General features: G+C 36.9%; 3 protein-coding genes and 1 pseudogene across 3 annotated transcripts; 3 read left to right on the forward strand and 1 right to left on the reverse strand.

The window, feature by feature from the left end:
* The first annotated feature begins 2,095 nt into the window (after window positions 1–2,095).
* LOC106339266 (F-box protein DOR-like) lies at window positions 2,096–3,223 on the forward strand. The gene is made up of 2 exons (XM_013778054.1): window positions 2,096–2,356; window positions 2,513–3,223. Exons 1-2 carry the CDS (start codon window positions 2,096–2,098, stop codon window positions 3,221–3,223), a joined length of 972 nt encoding a protein of 323 aa, XP_013633508.1.
* Window positions 3,224–3,872: 649 nt separating this feature from the next.
* Window positions 3,873–4,499, forward strand: LOC106339270 (B3 domain-containing protein At2g31420-like). The gene has a single exon (XM_013778059.1). It carries the CDS (start codon window positions 3,873–3,875, stop codon window positions 4,497–4,499), a length of 627 nt encoding a protein of 208 aa, XP_013633513.1.
* Window positions 4,500–6,997: 2,498 nt separating this feature from the next.
* LOC106339273 lies at window positions 6,998–7,624 on the forward strand (annotated as a pseudogene).
* A 5,014-nt stretch (window positions 7,625–12,638) lies between these two features.
* On the reverse strand, window positions 12,639–13,286 carry LOC106339058 (B3 domain-containing protein At2g31420-like). The gene has a single exon (XM_013777887.1). The coding sequence runs from the start codon at window positions 13,284–13,286 to the stop codon at window positions 12,639–12,641; it is 648 nt and encodes a 215-aa protein (XP_013633341.1).
* Between the last annotated feature and the right edge of the window lie 4,310 nt (window positions 13,287–17,596).

Consider the following 17,596-nt stretch of genomic DNA (forward strand, 5'->3'; position numbering starts at 1 on the left):
ATCATACATGACAGTGTAATAATGCCCATTTCCTGATAGTATCTCAGCAGATCGCCAAGCACCAGATGGAACAGATGATTTGGTCAACACTTCTACTTTGGTTCGTTTCTTGAACCTCATCCTTCCTGCTCTCAAAAAGAACCTTTGAAGATGTGAAAATATATTCACATTCCAAACACTTATAAGATCAGAATTTAACATCACACAAGCTAAGACTCTTATCCATAGCATTCTTTGAGTTGAAAACACAAAACAAGATAAAAAGCAAAAAACTTCCAATGAAGCAGTCAGTAAATCACAAAAAGTATTTTTTTATGATGATCCATTGCAAATAATACCATCAAATATAAGTTGGAGCAGTAGATCCATCAGAATCTGACACATCCAGAAACTTCAACTTCAATTTTCTTGTCATAAACGTTTCAGATTCTTTTTGCTTCACAATCACCAGATTGCATAAAAGTCATAATTTGTTTAATGAAATTGAAAGTGTGATGACTCAATGTATAGAGTCTTTATTATACTGAGAAATTGATTAGGAGAAAACAATTTTTTCATCGTTAAGCAGACAATCAAGAGACTAAAAAACTCAGAAATTAAATTAAAAATTTATGTTTACCTTAATAAGAAAAGAAGTTTGGTCACTAAGTGTTTAGCACGCAAAGAAAGCCATCATTCTTCTTCTGCTTCCACAAACAACAACAACAAGAGAGCAACACAAAGCTTCAAAACCGGCAGCAACCAAACGACCTCAGCTCACAAAGATTCCGGCTTCCAGAAACTAATCCAACCGTACAAATCCAAGATAAACAAGTCGACAATACCTCTGCCAAATTTCAGCTCAAGAAGAGAAGATCTCACCGTTGGATTTACCAAACACCCAAGACTGTCCCGCTGAAGAACTGTGACGACCAGCTTCACTAAAACCATATATGTAATTACGTGATCCACTAATTTGATTTCACTTGCCTCTAGCTATGAAAAATTATAGCTATAATATGAATCAAACCGCCATGAATTAAATCAAGGCTATATAATAAGTAGTAGTTTTCTTTCGATACCCACTTTTGAAGGTATAAACCCTAAACTCAAAATGACTTTGCTTTGATGAAATCTAGTAAAACATCTTCAAAGGTGGTACCTGTTGAAGAGAGTGGAGATAGGAGGCAGAGAGGCAAAAACACCTAAGAAGCTTATCATGACACGCAAGTCCAGGACTTTCTTGGAAGATGACTTTGTTTTGATGAATGATTTCTCCATAGAAAAGGCGGTAGGTGAATACGTGGATTGGGATTTATGGTAGCTCTATGTAAAGCAAATCAGATCTAAACCCGGGTCTTCTTTGACTGATGTCATTGAGATTTATGATCCATATCAACCCTAGACATGTTGTCTTAAATTAATGATATGGTTGCTGAGGTTTCTTCATGCACACTAACTGCAGGGCCGGCTTATGAGGGAGGACGGTCAGTACTACCTCCCCTGGGTCCGCTACAAATCATGTTATGTTAAGGGCCTTTAATTCTTTTTTTTTGTTTTAGCATGCTTGGCTTAGATATGGATAGTATATAAACATAATATTACAGAATTTTCTAACTAAGAAATCAAATATAAATTCTTGTTTGATATTATGTTTGAGTTGAAAAGTTAAAGAAACATAATATTTTCAAAACCGACTAGTTATGGGCTCCAAACTTTTTTTTGCCCAGGGACCTCCGGTTATGTTAAGCCGGCCCTGACTAACTGCTTATGAGTAGAGATAGTCAATGGGCTCACCCGCTCGTTGTTAGCTCCTTACGATGGAGCTGCATGTACTAAGCTAACAAATATGATGACATGTGTGTCGCTTTATCTACCAAAACGACACAAAGCGTATCTTTTGTTTTTTGGTTAGGAGTTAGGACGTAAAATTGTTATTGTTGTACTTTTTAATATTAGTATGGGCCTTTTTAACAATTTCCTTAGTTGGTGATGGTTTTTTTTGTGCAATTTCTCCCTTTTTTCCACTTTTTAATTTATAAGAATGGAGATGAATTAAACGTAATGTTCCAACCGACTTGGAAACTATCTAGGGTTTAATGCAAGTGTCCCAGCCATGAAACCATCACGACACAACGTCTCGGAAGACCGTCAAACAATCCTTCGACGCCACTCACGATATTCTTTGCCGATCCCTATAGATCTCATCATCGAGATATTGTTGAGGTTGTCTCTGAAGTCTATAGCCAGATGTCGTTGTGTATCAAAGCTCTTGGCCTCTATAGTTGTCCGTCCAGATTTCACGGACTCGTTCTTGGCCAGTTCTTTGGCTCGGCCACAGGTCTTGTTCGCGTGCCGAAAACAAAATAAAAATGATGTAATGTTCTACTTCTCTACACCTCAGCCTCAAAATCCTGATGAGAACTCATCTTCTATAGTTGCCAATTATCATATGAGTTTCCCCTTTGATAGTCTCAGTCTGTGTAGTGCTGTTAGTGGTTTTGTTTGTATTGAAGATCTTCGGATTATAAAGGGAAGTAAAACACCAAGGCCTGTGTGGATGATATGTAACCCAAGCACGGGTCAATCCTTTACTTTACCCAAAATGGAGTCAAGGAAGCGTATTTGGATAAGATGCTTTTTAGGGTATGATCCGATTGAGAAACAACACAAGGTATTGGCAATGACTTGGGGACATACAAAAGCTGAAGACCATCAAGTTCTGACATTATTAGGAGGAACTGATAAACTGGCATGGAGAAGGATTGAATGTAGCATTCCCCAATATGGTTCTCCGGGGCCACATAATATATGCATTAATGGTGTTTTGTATTTCAAAGCTCAGGCCAACAGATCTTCCAACGGTCAAGATATTATAGTTTGCTTTGATGTTAGGTCTGAGAAGTACAACTTTGTTAAAGTCATGAAAAGAGTAGTGCATCCTGCAGCAGCTCTAGTAAACTACAATGGTAAATTGGCTTCAGTCATCTCGCAATCGCCCTCCCATTATATTTTCGATACTACTAGAAGTTTTGAAATGTGGGTTCTACAAGACTCTGAAAAACATGAATGGTCCAAGCATATTTACATATTACCTCCTCTGTGGAAGCATATAAGTGGAGGTCAGAACTTATACTTTGTAGGTGTGACTGGTGCAGATGAAATTGTTTTGTGTCCCAAATCTTTATTTCGCGAGCCTTTCTATGTTTACTACTACAATTTGAAGAGGGGAACTATAAGATGAGTTGAAATCCAAGGACTGGAAAGGTTAGAGGGGAGTTATAGAGTTGACACTTTCCTGAACCATGTAGAGGACGTGAAGATTGTGAAATAGTTTTAAAAACTTTATAAAGGAGGCTGGCTCTTAAGCTCTCAATTTAAGCATCATAGGATATATAAGAGAGCCCTTGTCTTTCCCATGGTTTTGTGTTATAAGAGAGCCCTTGTCTTTCCCATGGTTTTGTGTTATATAAGAGAGCCCTTGTCTCACTTATCGGAGGACTATTTCTGTCTTGTTTTGTTTTGGTATTCATCTTCTCTATCCTCTTGTTCACTAGGGAGCAATGATTGTTCTGTTCTAAATTATATATTAGAAACTCTTTTCTACTTGTGACACCATATGTGTAATTACGTGATCCACTAAATTATATATTAGGCTAGCCACGATTTTGTTACCCCAATTTCGAAAAGAAAAGAAAAAATCAAAATAGGAAAGCCTGAAGTAAAAAAATTAGAAGATTATAGAATTATGTTGTGGTTTGACTAATCCTAGTAAGATTCGGAGTAGAGAAAAGAGTAAATCCTGATAGGAACCAAACTAACAATATGTTATATAAGAAGACCACATCGGCTCCTTGCGTATAAAGAAACCTAATCTTTTTTCCCTTACTTACATGTCTTCAAAAGAATCCATCCCAATGGTGAAATCTGATGATAATAAGTTTTGGAAGCTGGATATGTTGGCAGAACTTTCGAAAAAGGTGTTAGAAGAAAAAGAGAGAGCCAGTGGCACGGAGAAATCTTCTTCGACACCACCACCCAAGTGGCTTATGGAGGTGATGATGAAAGAAAAGAACGCACACGATCCAAAACTGATCATAGAGAAGAGACTGCACGCGAGCGATCTCAGCAAAGTCCAATCACGTCTCTCAATGCCTATAAACCAACTGCTTAGTTCGGATTTTTTGACGGACGAGGAGAAAACAATCCTACACGAACCGGCGCCAGATCCGGTGAAAAGTACTCGTAAAGAAGGCAGCAAAAAAGGCGTGAGTGTGGTCCTGGTGGATCCTCTGTCAAAAAGGCATGAGGTTGAGATAAGGAGGTGGAAGATTGGTGCATGTTGGAGCTATGTAGTGGTTGGTGGTTGGAACAATGTGATTGACAGGAACAAGTTTGAGGTGGATGACGTCACTGTGATATGGTCGTTCCGATATGGAGGAGGTAAACTATGTTTGGCTCTCTCTCCTCTGGTAAGAGAATCTAAACACTCCGGTCAGAGCAGCTCTCGTCGTTCCTGATCACACACCAGTGCTTAAGCCACAAGTAAGAGAGGATTTGTTTATCCGGCAATTATGGATTTTGTGTTATTCTTCTTCCTTTTTCTGTTTTGAAGTAAAATTTGTGGTTTTTACCTAATAAAGTTAATTTATAGAGTTGACACTTTCCTGAACCATGTAGAGGACGTGAAGATTGTGAAATAGTTTTAAAAACTTTATAAAGGAGGCTAGCTCTTAAGCTCTCAATTTAAGACTATTTCTGTCTTGTCTTGTTTTGGTATTCATCTTCTCTATCCTCTTGTTCACTAGGGAGCGATGATTGTTCTGTTCTAAATTATATATTAGAAACTCTTTTCTACTTGTGACACCATATATGTAACTACGTGATCCACGAATTTCACTTGCCTCTAGCTATGAAAAATTATAGCTATAATATGAATCAAATGGCATGGACAGAATCAAGGCTATGTAATAAGTAGTTCTCTTTCAATACCCACTTTTGAAGGTTGCGACCAGTAATACATAGCAATGATTTTTTTGTCACTGAATTCTATATATTTTCTTTTAGCTTTGGATATTTTCCTACACTTGGTAGTTGGTATAAACACATTGTTAATTTTATTTTGGCTAGCCACGATTTTGTTACCCCGTGATGTTAGGAGTTTTCAAGGCTCCTAAGACAAATGTTGTAGTATAAAAGATTGTCGAACCAGTTCTGAGGGATATCAAATCACTGAGAATGCAAGTACTCACTTAATCTAAGTGCAACCAATGATTTAGATGGGTTTTAAACTACTACTAATACTAGAAAGCAATAACAAAATGATACTTTCTTGACTAAGGGAAAAGAAAACTCATGGGCATAGGGATTAGACCTTGGGTGATCAAGTATCGAACTAAGGATGGCAAATGATCAATCAAACTATCAACCTTAAGCCTAGACACAATTCTAAGCAAGCTCTATGTCTAGATAAATGCTCATTTGCTAACATATCTCAAACATCAAATGTCTTTGGTTGAATAATATGAAAGCAATCATTACTAACAAGTCTATTAGCTATCTTAGCATCTTTAACAACAAATGTCTTTGGCAAAGTATACTAAAAGCCTAGGAGAGTTGTCTCAGGCATTTCATCAAACACCTTTCGGGTGGGAAATGCCTATTGATCAACTTTTGAGTGGCCAACTCAGAAGATGCATTAGGAATACTCTACTAGCAAGGAACAAGAATGATCTACACTAAAACATCCTAGAACTAACCTAATCACCCTTAATCTCCCTAACCCATGAATTCAAAAGGTGATTACTCACTAATCTCCATGATTCCTCTTAAACCCATATTGGATTTCAGATTAATCATGTAGAGAAATAGATAAGAAATCAACAAGAACACAATATGAGAGCAATGAAATCTGAATCAAAAGAAGTTTTACTAGTTGTTCTCCAGAAAATATATTCTCCTGCCTCCCATGGCTTTCCAAGTACTTAACTTAGGTTTAGGCAATGTAAAACAACAAAACAAATGACCAAAAGGCCCCTGAAATAACATAAAAATTGTCCAAGCAAAACACGCGGAGCGACCTAGCATAGTCGCTCCAGGAGGTCGCTCCCGACGCGTTTCTTCGTGTCTCGCCCCATCAAAACACGAGCGACTTGAGCTGGTCGCTCTGGCTGGGAGCGACCTTGGTAGGTCGCTCTGAGGGGTCGCTCCAGGATGCTCGACTTTGGTGTCTCCGGACGAGAGGACGCGAGCGACCTTGGTGTGTCGCTCCAACAAGTCACTCCGGACTTTGGGAGCGACCTCAGTGGGTCGCTCTGAGAGGTCGCTCCGGGCTTCGTTTTGTGACGTCTCGCCATGGAAACGCGAGCGACCTCGGAGCGTCGCTCTGGCAAGTCGCTCTGAGAGGGGTGTCTCACGATAAAAACGCGAGCGACCTCTCCATGTCGCTCTGGCTGGATCGCTACGGGATGTGTGTCACAGCGACTTCACAGCGTCGCTCCGGTGAGGTCGCTCTGGTGCGCTGCTCGTCCGTTGATCGCTTTAAACACTTTTTTTGAGCTCCAAATGCACCCAAATGCCTCCAAGAACTTCATGTGGTACTCCAATACCTAATAAAGACTCATGTATGCAAAATGCAACCTAAACATGGCTAAATCCTAGTCTATATGATCAAGATGCACATGGGTGAATGGATAAAACAATGTAAATATGCAAGATATCACCCCGATTTCGAAAAGAAAAGAAAAAAATCAAAATAGGAAAGCCAAAATTAAAATTAAAAGATTATAGAATTATGCTGTGGTTTGACTAATCCTAGTAAGATTAGGAGTAGAGAAAGAGCAAATCCTGTTAGGAACCAAACTAACAATATGTTATTTAAGAAGATTACATTGGCTCCCTCTCTCTAGATCTCTCTTTATTTTACCTCGGTTGCTTGCGTGTAAAGAAACCTAATCTTTCTATCTAACGCTGTCTACAACTCGCGGTTCCCTGCTAGCTTCTTTGCTCCGTTACTTACATGTCTTCAAAAGAATCCATCCCAATGGTGAAATCTGATGATAATAAGTTTTGGAAGCTGGATATGATGGCAGAACTTTCGAAAAAGGTATTAGAAGAAAAAGAGAGCGCCAGTGGCACGGAGAAATCTTCTTCGACACCACCACCCAAGTGGCTTATGAAGGTGATGATGAAAGAAAAGAACGCACACGATCCAAAACTGATCATAAAGAAGAAACTGCACGCGAGCGATCTCAGCAAAGTCCAATCACGTCTCTCAATGCCTATAAACCAACTGCTTAGTTCGGATTTTTTGACGGACGAGGAGAAAACAATCCTACACGAACCGGCGCCAGATCCGGTGAAAAGTACTCGTAAAGAAGGCAGCAAAAAAGGCGTGAGTGTGGTCTTGGTGGATCCTCTGTTAAAAAGGCATGAGGTTGAATTAAGGAGGTGGAAGATGGGTGAAAATTGGAACTACGTAGTGGTTGGTGGTTGGAACAATGTGATTGACAGTAACTAGTTTGAGGTGGATGACGTCACTGTGATATGGTCGTTCCGATATGGAAGAGGTAAACTATGTTTGGCTCTCTCTCCTCTGGTAAGAGAATCTAAACACTCCGGTCAGAGCAGCTCTCGTCGTTCCTGATCACACACGTACCAGGGCTTAGGCCAGAAGTAAGAAGGGGTTTGTTTATCCGGCAATTATGGATTTTTTTTTTTTCTTCCTTTTTTTCTGTTTTAAAATAAAAACTATATCTTGATCCGTGCTTAGCGAGCGCGGATTATTTTATGACGATAATTTCACTAATAACTTAACAAATATTTTGTTAATTTGTAAGAATTTTGTGTATTTATAATATTATTGCATTTAAATCAATACTTTTGAATTCGACCCAAACCCGCGGTCTAACCGGTTAATCCGCTGATCCGACAATTCGATTTAGATTTGTAAAAATATTCATATTTAAAAAATCACTAAAACCCGAGACTAACCGATTGAACTGATGGATGACCAATATATAATCCAATTTGATTGGACACAAAATTAATTATAATGTTGTTTGGAAACATGGATAGTAGTATAAAGAAATAAGTATATTGTTTGGAAACATTGATAGTAGTATAAAGAAAGTATTATTAGTGATTTAATGTAGGTTTAACTGTAAAATAGAAAGATGCATTTAATTTAAAAACTTACAAAATAAATGTGAGGTCCAACGCAATATTTCTGCTTTAATAATATAGATGTTATGTTAATTAAATCAATGATATAACCATTATTTAGTAATTATAAATAAAATAATATGTTAATTTAATTAATTTATTATTGATTGAAATGTTTTTGTAGTATTTAAACCTGTAAAAATAAGTTCTATTTATTTTCGTTGTTTTATAAATTATTTGAATTTTTTAATTATTTAATCTATCTAAATCATTTGAAAGAAATTTTTTAATAATATTAAAAATATGAATTCTAATATTTTATATTGTTTGGACACAAAATTAATTATAATGTTGTTTGGAAACATGGATAGTAGTATAAAGAAATAAGTATATTGTTTGGAAACATTGATAGTAGTATAAAGAAAATATTATTAGTGATTTAATGTAGGTTTAACTGTAAAATAGAAAGATGCATTTAATTTAAAAACTTACAAAATAAATGTGAGGTCCAACGCAATATTTCTGCTTTAATAATATAGATGTTATGTTAATTAAATCAATGATATAACCATTATTTAGTAATTATAAATAAAATAATATGTTAATTTAATTAATTTATTATTGATTGAAATGTTTTTGTAGTATTTAAACCTGTAAAAATAGGTTCTATTTAGTTTCGTTGTTTTATAAATTATTTGATTTTTTTTAATTATTTAATCTATCTAAATCATTTGAAAGAAATTTTTTAATAATATTAAAAATATGAATTCTAATATTTTATATTGTTTGGACACTAAAATAATTATAATGTTGTTTGGAAACATGGATAGTAGTATAAAGAAAGTATTATTAGTGATTTAATGTAGGTTTAACTATAAAGTAGAAAGATGCATTTAATTTAAAAAAAATAAATGTGAGGTCCAACGCAATGTTTCTGTTTTAATAATAGAGATTGAGGAATCTGGCCGGCAGGAGTTTACGATATATTTTTGGAATACAAAATTTAGAAGAAACATGATCCTATCTTGGACTACCAAAGAATTTTGGAAGATTCAAAATACAAGTTTTTTTCTTATTTTGGTTCAGAATTGCTTAAATAATAGGGTTAATGGTTAGACCTTTTAAGTTTTTCATTAAAGGAAGAAAGGAAGTGATCATTAAATCAGTAGTTACGACTTTACCAAACTTAAAAAGCACAAAAGATATGCATTGGAAATCATGAGACATGTATAAATAACGATGAAATAGGTTTGGGGTTCAAAAACATCACTGATTTTAACACGGTGATGTTTGGTAACCAGTTATGGCGTCTAATAGAGATGTCACATACTTTATTTTCATTAGTTTTCAAAGGACGGTACTTCAGGAATGCATCACCCTTGGAACCGATTAGATCATATTCTCCGTCATATGGCTGGCGGAGTATTGTATCTGTTAGATCTCTGGTTAGCAAATGACTAATCAAAAGGGTGGGATGAGGATCATATATGTATGGAATGATCCATGGCTCCCAACCACTCGCCCGAGACCAGTAAATAAAAATTAACATAACATTTACCTAGACCTTACAGTGGACTCTCTCATTGATCAAGCTTCGCGAACTTGGAATTCGCAGGAAATTCGGGTACTGGTGGATCCCCATGATGTGAAAATCATAGAAAACATACCACTAAGTAGGACTCAGACGGTAGATAGAGATGGATAATATTTCACAAAAATGGGAAATATACGGTCAAATCAGAATACCAAGTAGAGCGGGTTTACCAGACAACGAAAGACCACCAGTGGTGTTTGGACCCACAGTTGATATATTAAAAGCGTTCTGCTGTAATGTACGGTGTCCACCGAAGATAAAGCATTTTTATGGCAATTGGTATCAGGGTGTATATCAGTTTAAAAAAAATCTGCGAGCGAAAGGGATACAAAGGGATATATGTTGCTCCAGATGCAGAGCTTCGGAGGAATCGATAAACCATGTTGTTTTTGAATGTCTTTCATCACTTCAGGTTTGAGCGCTATCAAAGATATCATCAAAGCCAACTATTTTTCCAACTAGTTCTCTCTTCACAAATATAGATTATCTCTTTTGGAAAGTTCTTCCGCATATGGATGATCATCAGTTTGCATGGATACTATAGTACATTTGGAAAAGAAGGAATAATAAAGTTTTCATTAGCCTAGATATCAATCCCAAGGAAATGCTTAAATTAGCGGAAACATAGTCAACAGTTTGGGCTGAGGCACATGTGTTGAACACACAATGGACTACACGACATGGCGAGGTTACAAACTTATTGTCAATTCCAGGGCGATGGTGTTTTACGGATGGTTCTTGGAAGGAGAATGACATTTTTTCAGGTTGGTATAGTACTCTAGAAGGTTTTGATGGTTTGATTGGGACAAGAACTATTCATGCGGAGGTGGAAACATTACTTTGGGCAATGGAGTGTATGAGGAATTTGCGTCAGTTTGAGGTCACGTTTGCAACAGATTGTTCTCAATTGGTGAAGATGGTTTCGGAACCAGAAGAATGGCCGGCTTTTGTAAATATTTGGAAGATATCAACGCACTGAAAGAAAGTTTCCTCAGCTCAGAGATCATTCATGTACCAATGCAGAATTCAAAACGGATAGTCTAGCACGTAGTGTCAGGAAACAACCGTCTTTTGTTGTTCACATGGATGTGAGCATCCGATTTTATCTACAAAATTAGTATGAATCTGTTTGTTGATGACAAATTTCAAAAACTTGTGTGGTTTTTACACAATAAGGTTGATTTATTTCTTGTTGATGAGCTTGTTTTGAAATTTTATCTGTTCTTGAATGAATTTACATAAACTACCTGATACCTAAAATAACACAAACGATTTGAACCAAAAAATTGTGGACGAATAGGCTATAATTGTAGAATTTATTTATTTATTTATTTTATTCTTTAAACACATTGTAGAATTTAATTTGATGTAGATATATTTAATATAACATATATGTATGCGTTTTGAACCAGTTAAAAGTTAAAAGTTATATACTTTGATAAGATGGTTGTTTCATTCATCTGTTTGTTAAGGTTCTCAGTCCTTAGAATATAAGCAGACATAACCATTGGAGAAATGTTGCAAACATTTCTTCATATTAGCATGTGAACGGCATTGGATAGTATCCCTTCTTCTTGGAATGTTTAAGCAGAGTGAGATCGTTTGCCCTTGTGCTAAACACTTGCCACCTCTTGTTGTTACGACCGGTGTATCCTATATAGAGAAGTGACCACTTGAATTGAAGCAGAGACAATTGTTTCTTTGTTAAGATATTTTATACGATGCATCACAATATCTTGTAGAGCAAGTAATCTGGCTGGCTTACATTATCGATTACTAAAACATTAGTGTATATATGAACATGGCATCTGCAACTCTTAACATATCTTGTAGAATCCACAGAGTCTAAGAAAATGTCTACACAAACATAACCAAAAGAAAAAGAACTTTACATTTTGCGTGGTAATATGTTCACTCTCACACCAAAATAAAGAAGGAAGCAACAGCTGCTAAACCTATCAGCAATCAAAGTATCACGTACTGATCTTGACAAAATCATATCAGAATCAGGCAGAATCGTCACGGAAAGAGATGAAAGCTGTCGACTTCTGCTTCGGTGGGAAGATAGCCATCACCGTCCAGATAAGATAAATCCATATCTTCGCCAGGAAGAGAGCTGACACCAGCGGGAGACTCAGGTGGATGGTCATGGCCTGATAAAAGATCATTATTACATGTCTTAAGTTGCTACGCATATTGGATGTGTCAGATACAAAGATAAATCTAGCTACTACCAACTTAATTCTGTAAATCGTTATATAACTAGAGAAGCTAGTTCGTGATGTTTCAATACATATATAATGCACAAAGGATACTGCAAATGTGACTTACCAAAGAAAGAAGATTCAGTATCATTTTTGTTTGCAACTTGGTCTTCTGTATCACTTAGCTTCTGCATATCATTAAACACAAGAGGCGTACGTTAGACAAATCAGGACACCCATAGGAACAAAAGAAAAGAAACACAAACGCTAGCTTTCTTAATTCATGTAGAAGACGTACCGCATCTTTGTTGTCGACGTTGGGAAGGACGTCTTGAAAGCTTTCGGACTCTGGTTCGTTGACAGCAAGATCGCTGCACTCTGCTCCGCTGGGAACGTCACAGTCCTTAGATGCATTCATAACTTGGCCATGGCCAGGAAGAGAGCTGTGACCATCAGCTGGATGGTCTGATAAGATCATTACATGTGGTAAGTTGCTACGCATGCATGCATGTGTCAGATACAAAGATATCTAGCTACTACCAACTTAATTCTGTAAAACTAGAGAGCTAATTCATGATGTTGTTTCAATACATATAATACAGCAAGAAATAATGGCTGAGAATTGATGACTTTTGACTTACTGAATGAAGAAGATTCAGCCTCGTTTTTGCTTGCAACTTCTTCTTCCTCTGTATCACTTAGCTTCTGCATATCATTAAACACAAGAGAACGTACGTTAGACAAATCAGTAACACCATAGGAAACACAAACGCTAGCTTTCTTTCATGTACAAGACTTACCGCATCATTATTGGGAAGGACTTCTTCGTCAGGTTTAACCAGAGTGAAACAAAGCTTATCGTTTCTTGAGCGGAAACACCAAAGAGGGTATTTTTCACCAATCTCAAACACGTCCTTCTTAATCACGTTATCCCATCCCTTGGTTAACACCAATCCATTTGCCCAGTCTCTCAACTCAAGATCATACTCTTCTCCGTTAGTATCAATAAAGAGAGAGCTCACGCCTTTCTTGGGAGCTGTAGCTAGGGTTCCTAGTTCGCCAATGCTCAAGAAGATTCTATCGACATGTTTAGGGAGTGAGAGTCGACCTTGATTGGTGTCTAGATCAGTAGCTTTGAGTTCTTTCACCTCCATAATCTGATTTGCATCATAGCCTTCATATTTCTTCATCAGCTTCACAACCCATTCAGGTGTCGTCGTCGTTTCCGTCGTCTCCTCCGCAACGTTGCCTTGGCCGTCGTCGTGAACTCTCGCCTTCCTTTTTAGCATGCTTCTCTCTCTTCTTGGTACTTTACCCCATGGAGTCTCTGATGTGTCTCCTTCCATGTTTAGAAGTAGAGAGAGAGATGGAATCGATAGCTTTTTCTCCAAGAAAATCAAGAAAGAGAGAAGAGAGAAGAGAGACGAGAGAAAATAAAAGCGCGAGTGAAAAGAAGTAAAAAAGGCGTTGACTTTGTTATATAAAAATGTTGGATCTCGTTTAACCAAGAAATTTGGTTTGGTTATTTGTTTTATGCCGGTTTAACATTTTGTTTTTGTAGAAATCTGGTTTGGTAATTTGCTTTTCTGCCGGGTTAAAACTGTTTATTGTTGTACTTTCTAATATTACATAGTTGGAATATGGGTCTTTCTGCAATTTCGCCATAATTGTTTTATTTATAAGAAGAAGAAGATGAAACGTAAACCGACTTCGAAACTATCTAGGGTTTAGCTATGAAATCACCACGGTACAACGACGTCTCGGAGAACCCTCAAACAATCCTTCGACGCCACTCAAGATACTCATTGCCGATCCCTATAGATCTCATCATCGAGATATTGTTGAGGTTGCCTCTGAACTCTATAGCCAGATGTCGTTGTGTATCAGAGCTCTTGGCCTCTATACGTGTCCATCCAGACTTCACGGACTCGTTCTTGGCCAGTTCTTTGGCTCGGCCATAGGTCTTGTTTGCTTGTCGAAAACAAGATAAGAATGATGTAATGTTCTACTTCTCTACACCTAAGCCGCAAAATCCTGATGAGAACCCATCTTCTATAGTTGCCAATTATCATATGAGTTTCCCCTTAGATAGTCTCAGTCTGTGTAGTGCTGTTAGTGGGTACTTTTCTTTTAATAATATAGATGGGTGACCTTTAAGTTTTTCAATAAAGGAAAAAAAAAGTGATCATTAAATCAGTAGTTACGGCCCTACCAAATCATGTGATGTCTTGCTATCTTTTGCCCGAGTGCGGTAGCAAAATTCTTGTAGAGCCTAGAGAGAAGCACAAAAGGTATGCATTAGAAATCATGGGACATGTTATGTATAAATAAGGATGAAAGAGGTTTGGTATTCAAAGACATCATTGATTTTAACACGGTGATGTTTGGTAAGCAGTTATGGCGTCTGATAGAGATGTCACATACTTTATTTTCATGAGTTTTCAAATGATGGTACTTCAGGAATGCCTAACCCCTGGAACCGATTAGATCATATTATCCGTCATATGGCTGGTAGAGTATTGTATATGTTACATCTCTAGTTAGCAAATGACTAATCAAAAGGGTTGGAACATGATCATCTATATCTGTATGGAACGATCCATGGCTCACAACCACTCGTCCGAGACTAGCAAATAAAAATCAACATAACATTTACCCAGACCTTATAGTGGACTCTCTCATTGATCCAGCTTCACGAACTTGGAACTCACATGCAATTCGGGAACTGGTGGATCTCCAGGATGTGAAAATCATAGAAAACATACCACTGAGTAGGACTCAGATGGTAGATAGAGATGGATGACATTTCACAAAAAAATGAGAAATATACGGTCAAATCAGAATATCAAGTAGAACAGGTGTGCCCAGACAGTAAAATGGGAAAAACCACCATTGGTGTTTGTACCCACAATTGATATATTGAAAGCGTTATGCTGGAAAGTACGGTACCCACCGAAGGTAAAGCATTTTTTTTACAGCAATTGGTATCCAGGTGTATATCAGTTAAGAAAAATCTGCGAGCTAGATGGATACAAGGGGATATATGTTGCGCCAGATGTGGAGCTTCGGAGGAATCGATAAACCATGTGTTTTTTGAATGTCATCCTGCACTTCAGGTTTGAGCGCTATCAAAGATACCATCAAATCCAACTATTTTTTCAACTAGTTCTCTCTTCACAAATATGGATCATCTCTTTTAGAGAGTTTTTCCGCGGATGGATGATCATCAGTTTGCATGGATACTATGGTACATTTGGAAAAGAAAGAATTATAATAAAGTTTTTCATTAATCTAGATATTGATCCCAGGGAAACGCTTAAATTAGCGGAAATATAGTCAACAATTTTGGTTGAGACATAGGTGTTGAACACACAAAGGACTACACGACATGGCAAGATTAAAAACTTATCGTCAATTCCAAGGCGATGGTGTTTTACAGATGGTTCTTGGAATGAGAATGACATTTTTTCAGGACAAGGTTGAGTATAGTATTCTAGAAGGTTTTGATGGTTTGATGGGGGAAAGAACTCTTCGTGCGGAGGTGGAAGCGTTACTTTGGGCAATGGAGTGTATGAAGAATTTGCGTCAGTTTCAGGTCACGTTTACAACGGACTGTTCTCAATTGGTAAAGATGGTTTCGGAACCAGAAAAAAGGTCGGCTTTTGTAAATTATTTGGAAGATATCAAGGCACTGAAAGAAAGTTTTCTCAGCTCAGAGATCATTCATGTACCACGAACACATAATTCAATGGCGGATAATCTAGCACGTAGTGTCAGGAAACAACCGTCTTTTGCCGTTCACAGAGCTCTCGATTTGGTTTACAGAATCAGAGTCAGTATGAATATGTTTTGTTGATGACCAAAAAAAAAACTTGTGTGGTTTTCAAGCAATAAGGTTGATTTATTTCTTGTTGATAAGCTTGTTTTGAAATTTTTCTCTCTTGAATGAATTACCAGATACCTAAAATAACACAACCGATTTGAACCAAAAAGTTGTGGACGAATAGGCTATAATTGTAGAATTTATTTATTATTTTTTTTTTTTGAACGCATTGTAAAATTTAATTTGATGTAGATATATTTAATATAACATAAATTTATGCGTTTTGGATCAGTTAAAGAGCCATAACATATGTTCTCATTAGAGTTCTATACTTTGATAAGATGGTTGTGTCATTCATCTGTATTTTCAGGTTCTTAGTCCTTAGAATATAAGCAGACATAACCATTGGAGAAATATAAGATTTCTTCATATTAGCATGTGAATTCTTCTTAGAATGTTTAAGCAGAGTGAGATCGTTTGCCTTGTGCTAAACACTTGCTACTCTTGTTGTTTCCCTTTTCCTAAAACATATGCTGTTGTGCGTTTCAAGTGAGTCAGAGAGAGAAGTGACCACAAGATCGTTGCACTCTGCTACGCTGGGAACGTCATAGTCCTTAGGTACATTAATAACTTGGACATGGCCAGGAAGAGAGCTGTGACCATCAGGAGAGCCAGCTGGATGGTCTGATAAGATCATTACATGCGGTAAGTTGCTACGCATGCATGTGTCAGATACAAAGATATCATCTAGCTACTACCAGTACTTAATTCTATAAAACTAGAGAGCTAATTCGTGATAAATTGGCTTCAGTCATCTCGCAATCTCCCTCCCATTATATTTTCGATACTACTAGAAGTTTTGAGATGTGGGTTCTACATGACTCCGAAAAACATGAATGGTCCAAGCATATTTACATATTACCTCCTCTGTGGAAGAATATAAGTGGAGGTCAGAACTTATTCGTTGTAGGAGTGACTGGTGCAAATGAAATTGTTTTGTGTCCCACATCTTTATTCCGCAAGCCTTTCTATGTATACTACTACAATTTGAAGAGGGGAACTATAAGACGCGTTGAAATCCAAGGACTGGAAAGGTTAGAGGGGAGTTATAGAGTTGACACTTTCCTGAACCATGTAGAGGACGTGAAGATTGTGAAATAGTTTTAAAGACTTTATAAAGTAGGCTAGCTCTTAAGCTCTTATTTTAAGCATCATAGGATCTTAATATATAAGAGAGCACTTGTCTTTCCAATGGTTTTGTGTTTTTTTAGCCTTTTTGACTTATCGGAGGACTATTTCTGTCTTGTTTTGTTTTGGTATTCATCTTCTCTATCCGCTTGTTCACTAGGGAGCAATGATTGTTCTGTTCTAAATTATATATTAGAAACTCTTTTCTACTTGTGACACCATATATGTAATTACGCGATCCACTAATTTCACTTGCCTCTAGCTATGAAAAATTATAGCTATAATATGAATCAAATGGCATGAATTGAATCAAGGCTATGCAATTTGTAGTTCTCTTTCAATACCCCCACTTTTAAAGGTTGCGACCAGTAATACATAGCAATGATTCTTTTGTCACTGAATTTTATAGATTTCCTTTTAGCTTGAATATTTTCCTACACTTGGTCTAAACACATTGTTAATTTTATTTTGGATAGCCACGATTTTGTTACCCCAATTTCGAAAAGAAAAGAAAAAAAAATCAAAATAGGAAAGCCTGAAATAAAAAACATTAGAAGATTATAGAACTATGTTGTGGTTTGACTAATCCTAGTAAGATTCGGAGTAGAGAAAAGAGTAAATCCTGATAGGAACCAAACTAACAAT

Source organism: Brassica oleracea, chromosome C4 (assembly GCF_000695525.1).
Source record: "Brassica oleracea var. oleracea cultivar TO1000 chromosome C4, BOL, whole genome shotgun sequence".
NCBI classification, from domain to species: Eukaryota; Viridiplantae; Streptophyta; class Magnoliopsida; order Brassicales; family Brassicaceae; genus Brassica; species Brassica oleracea.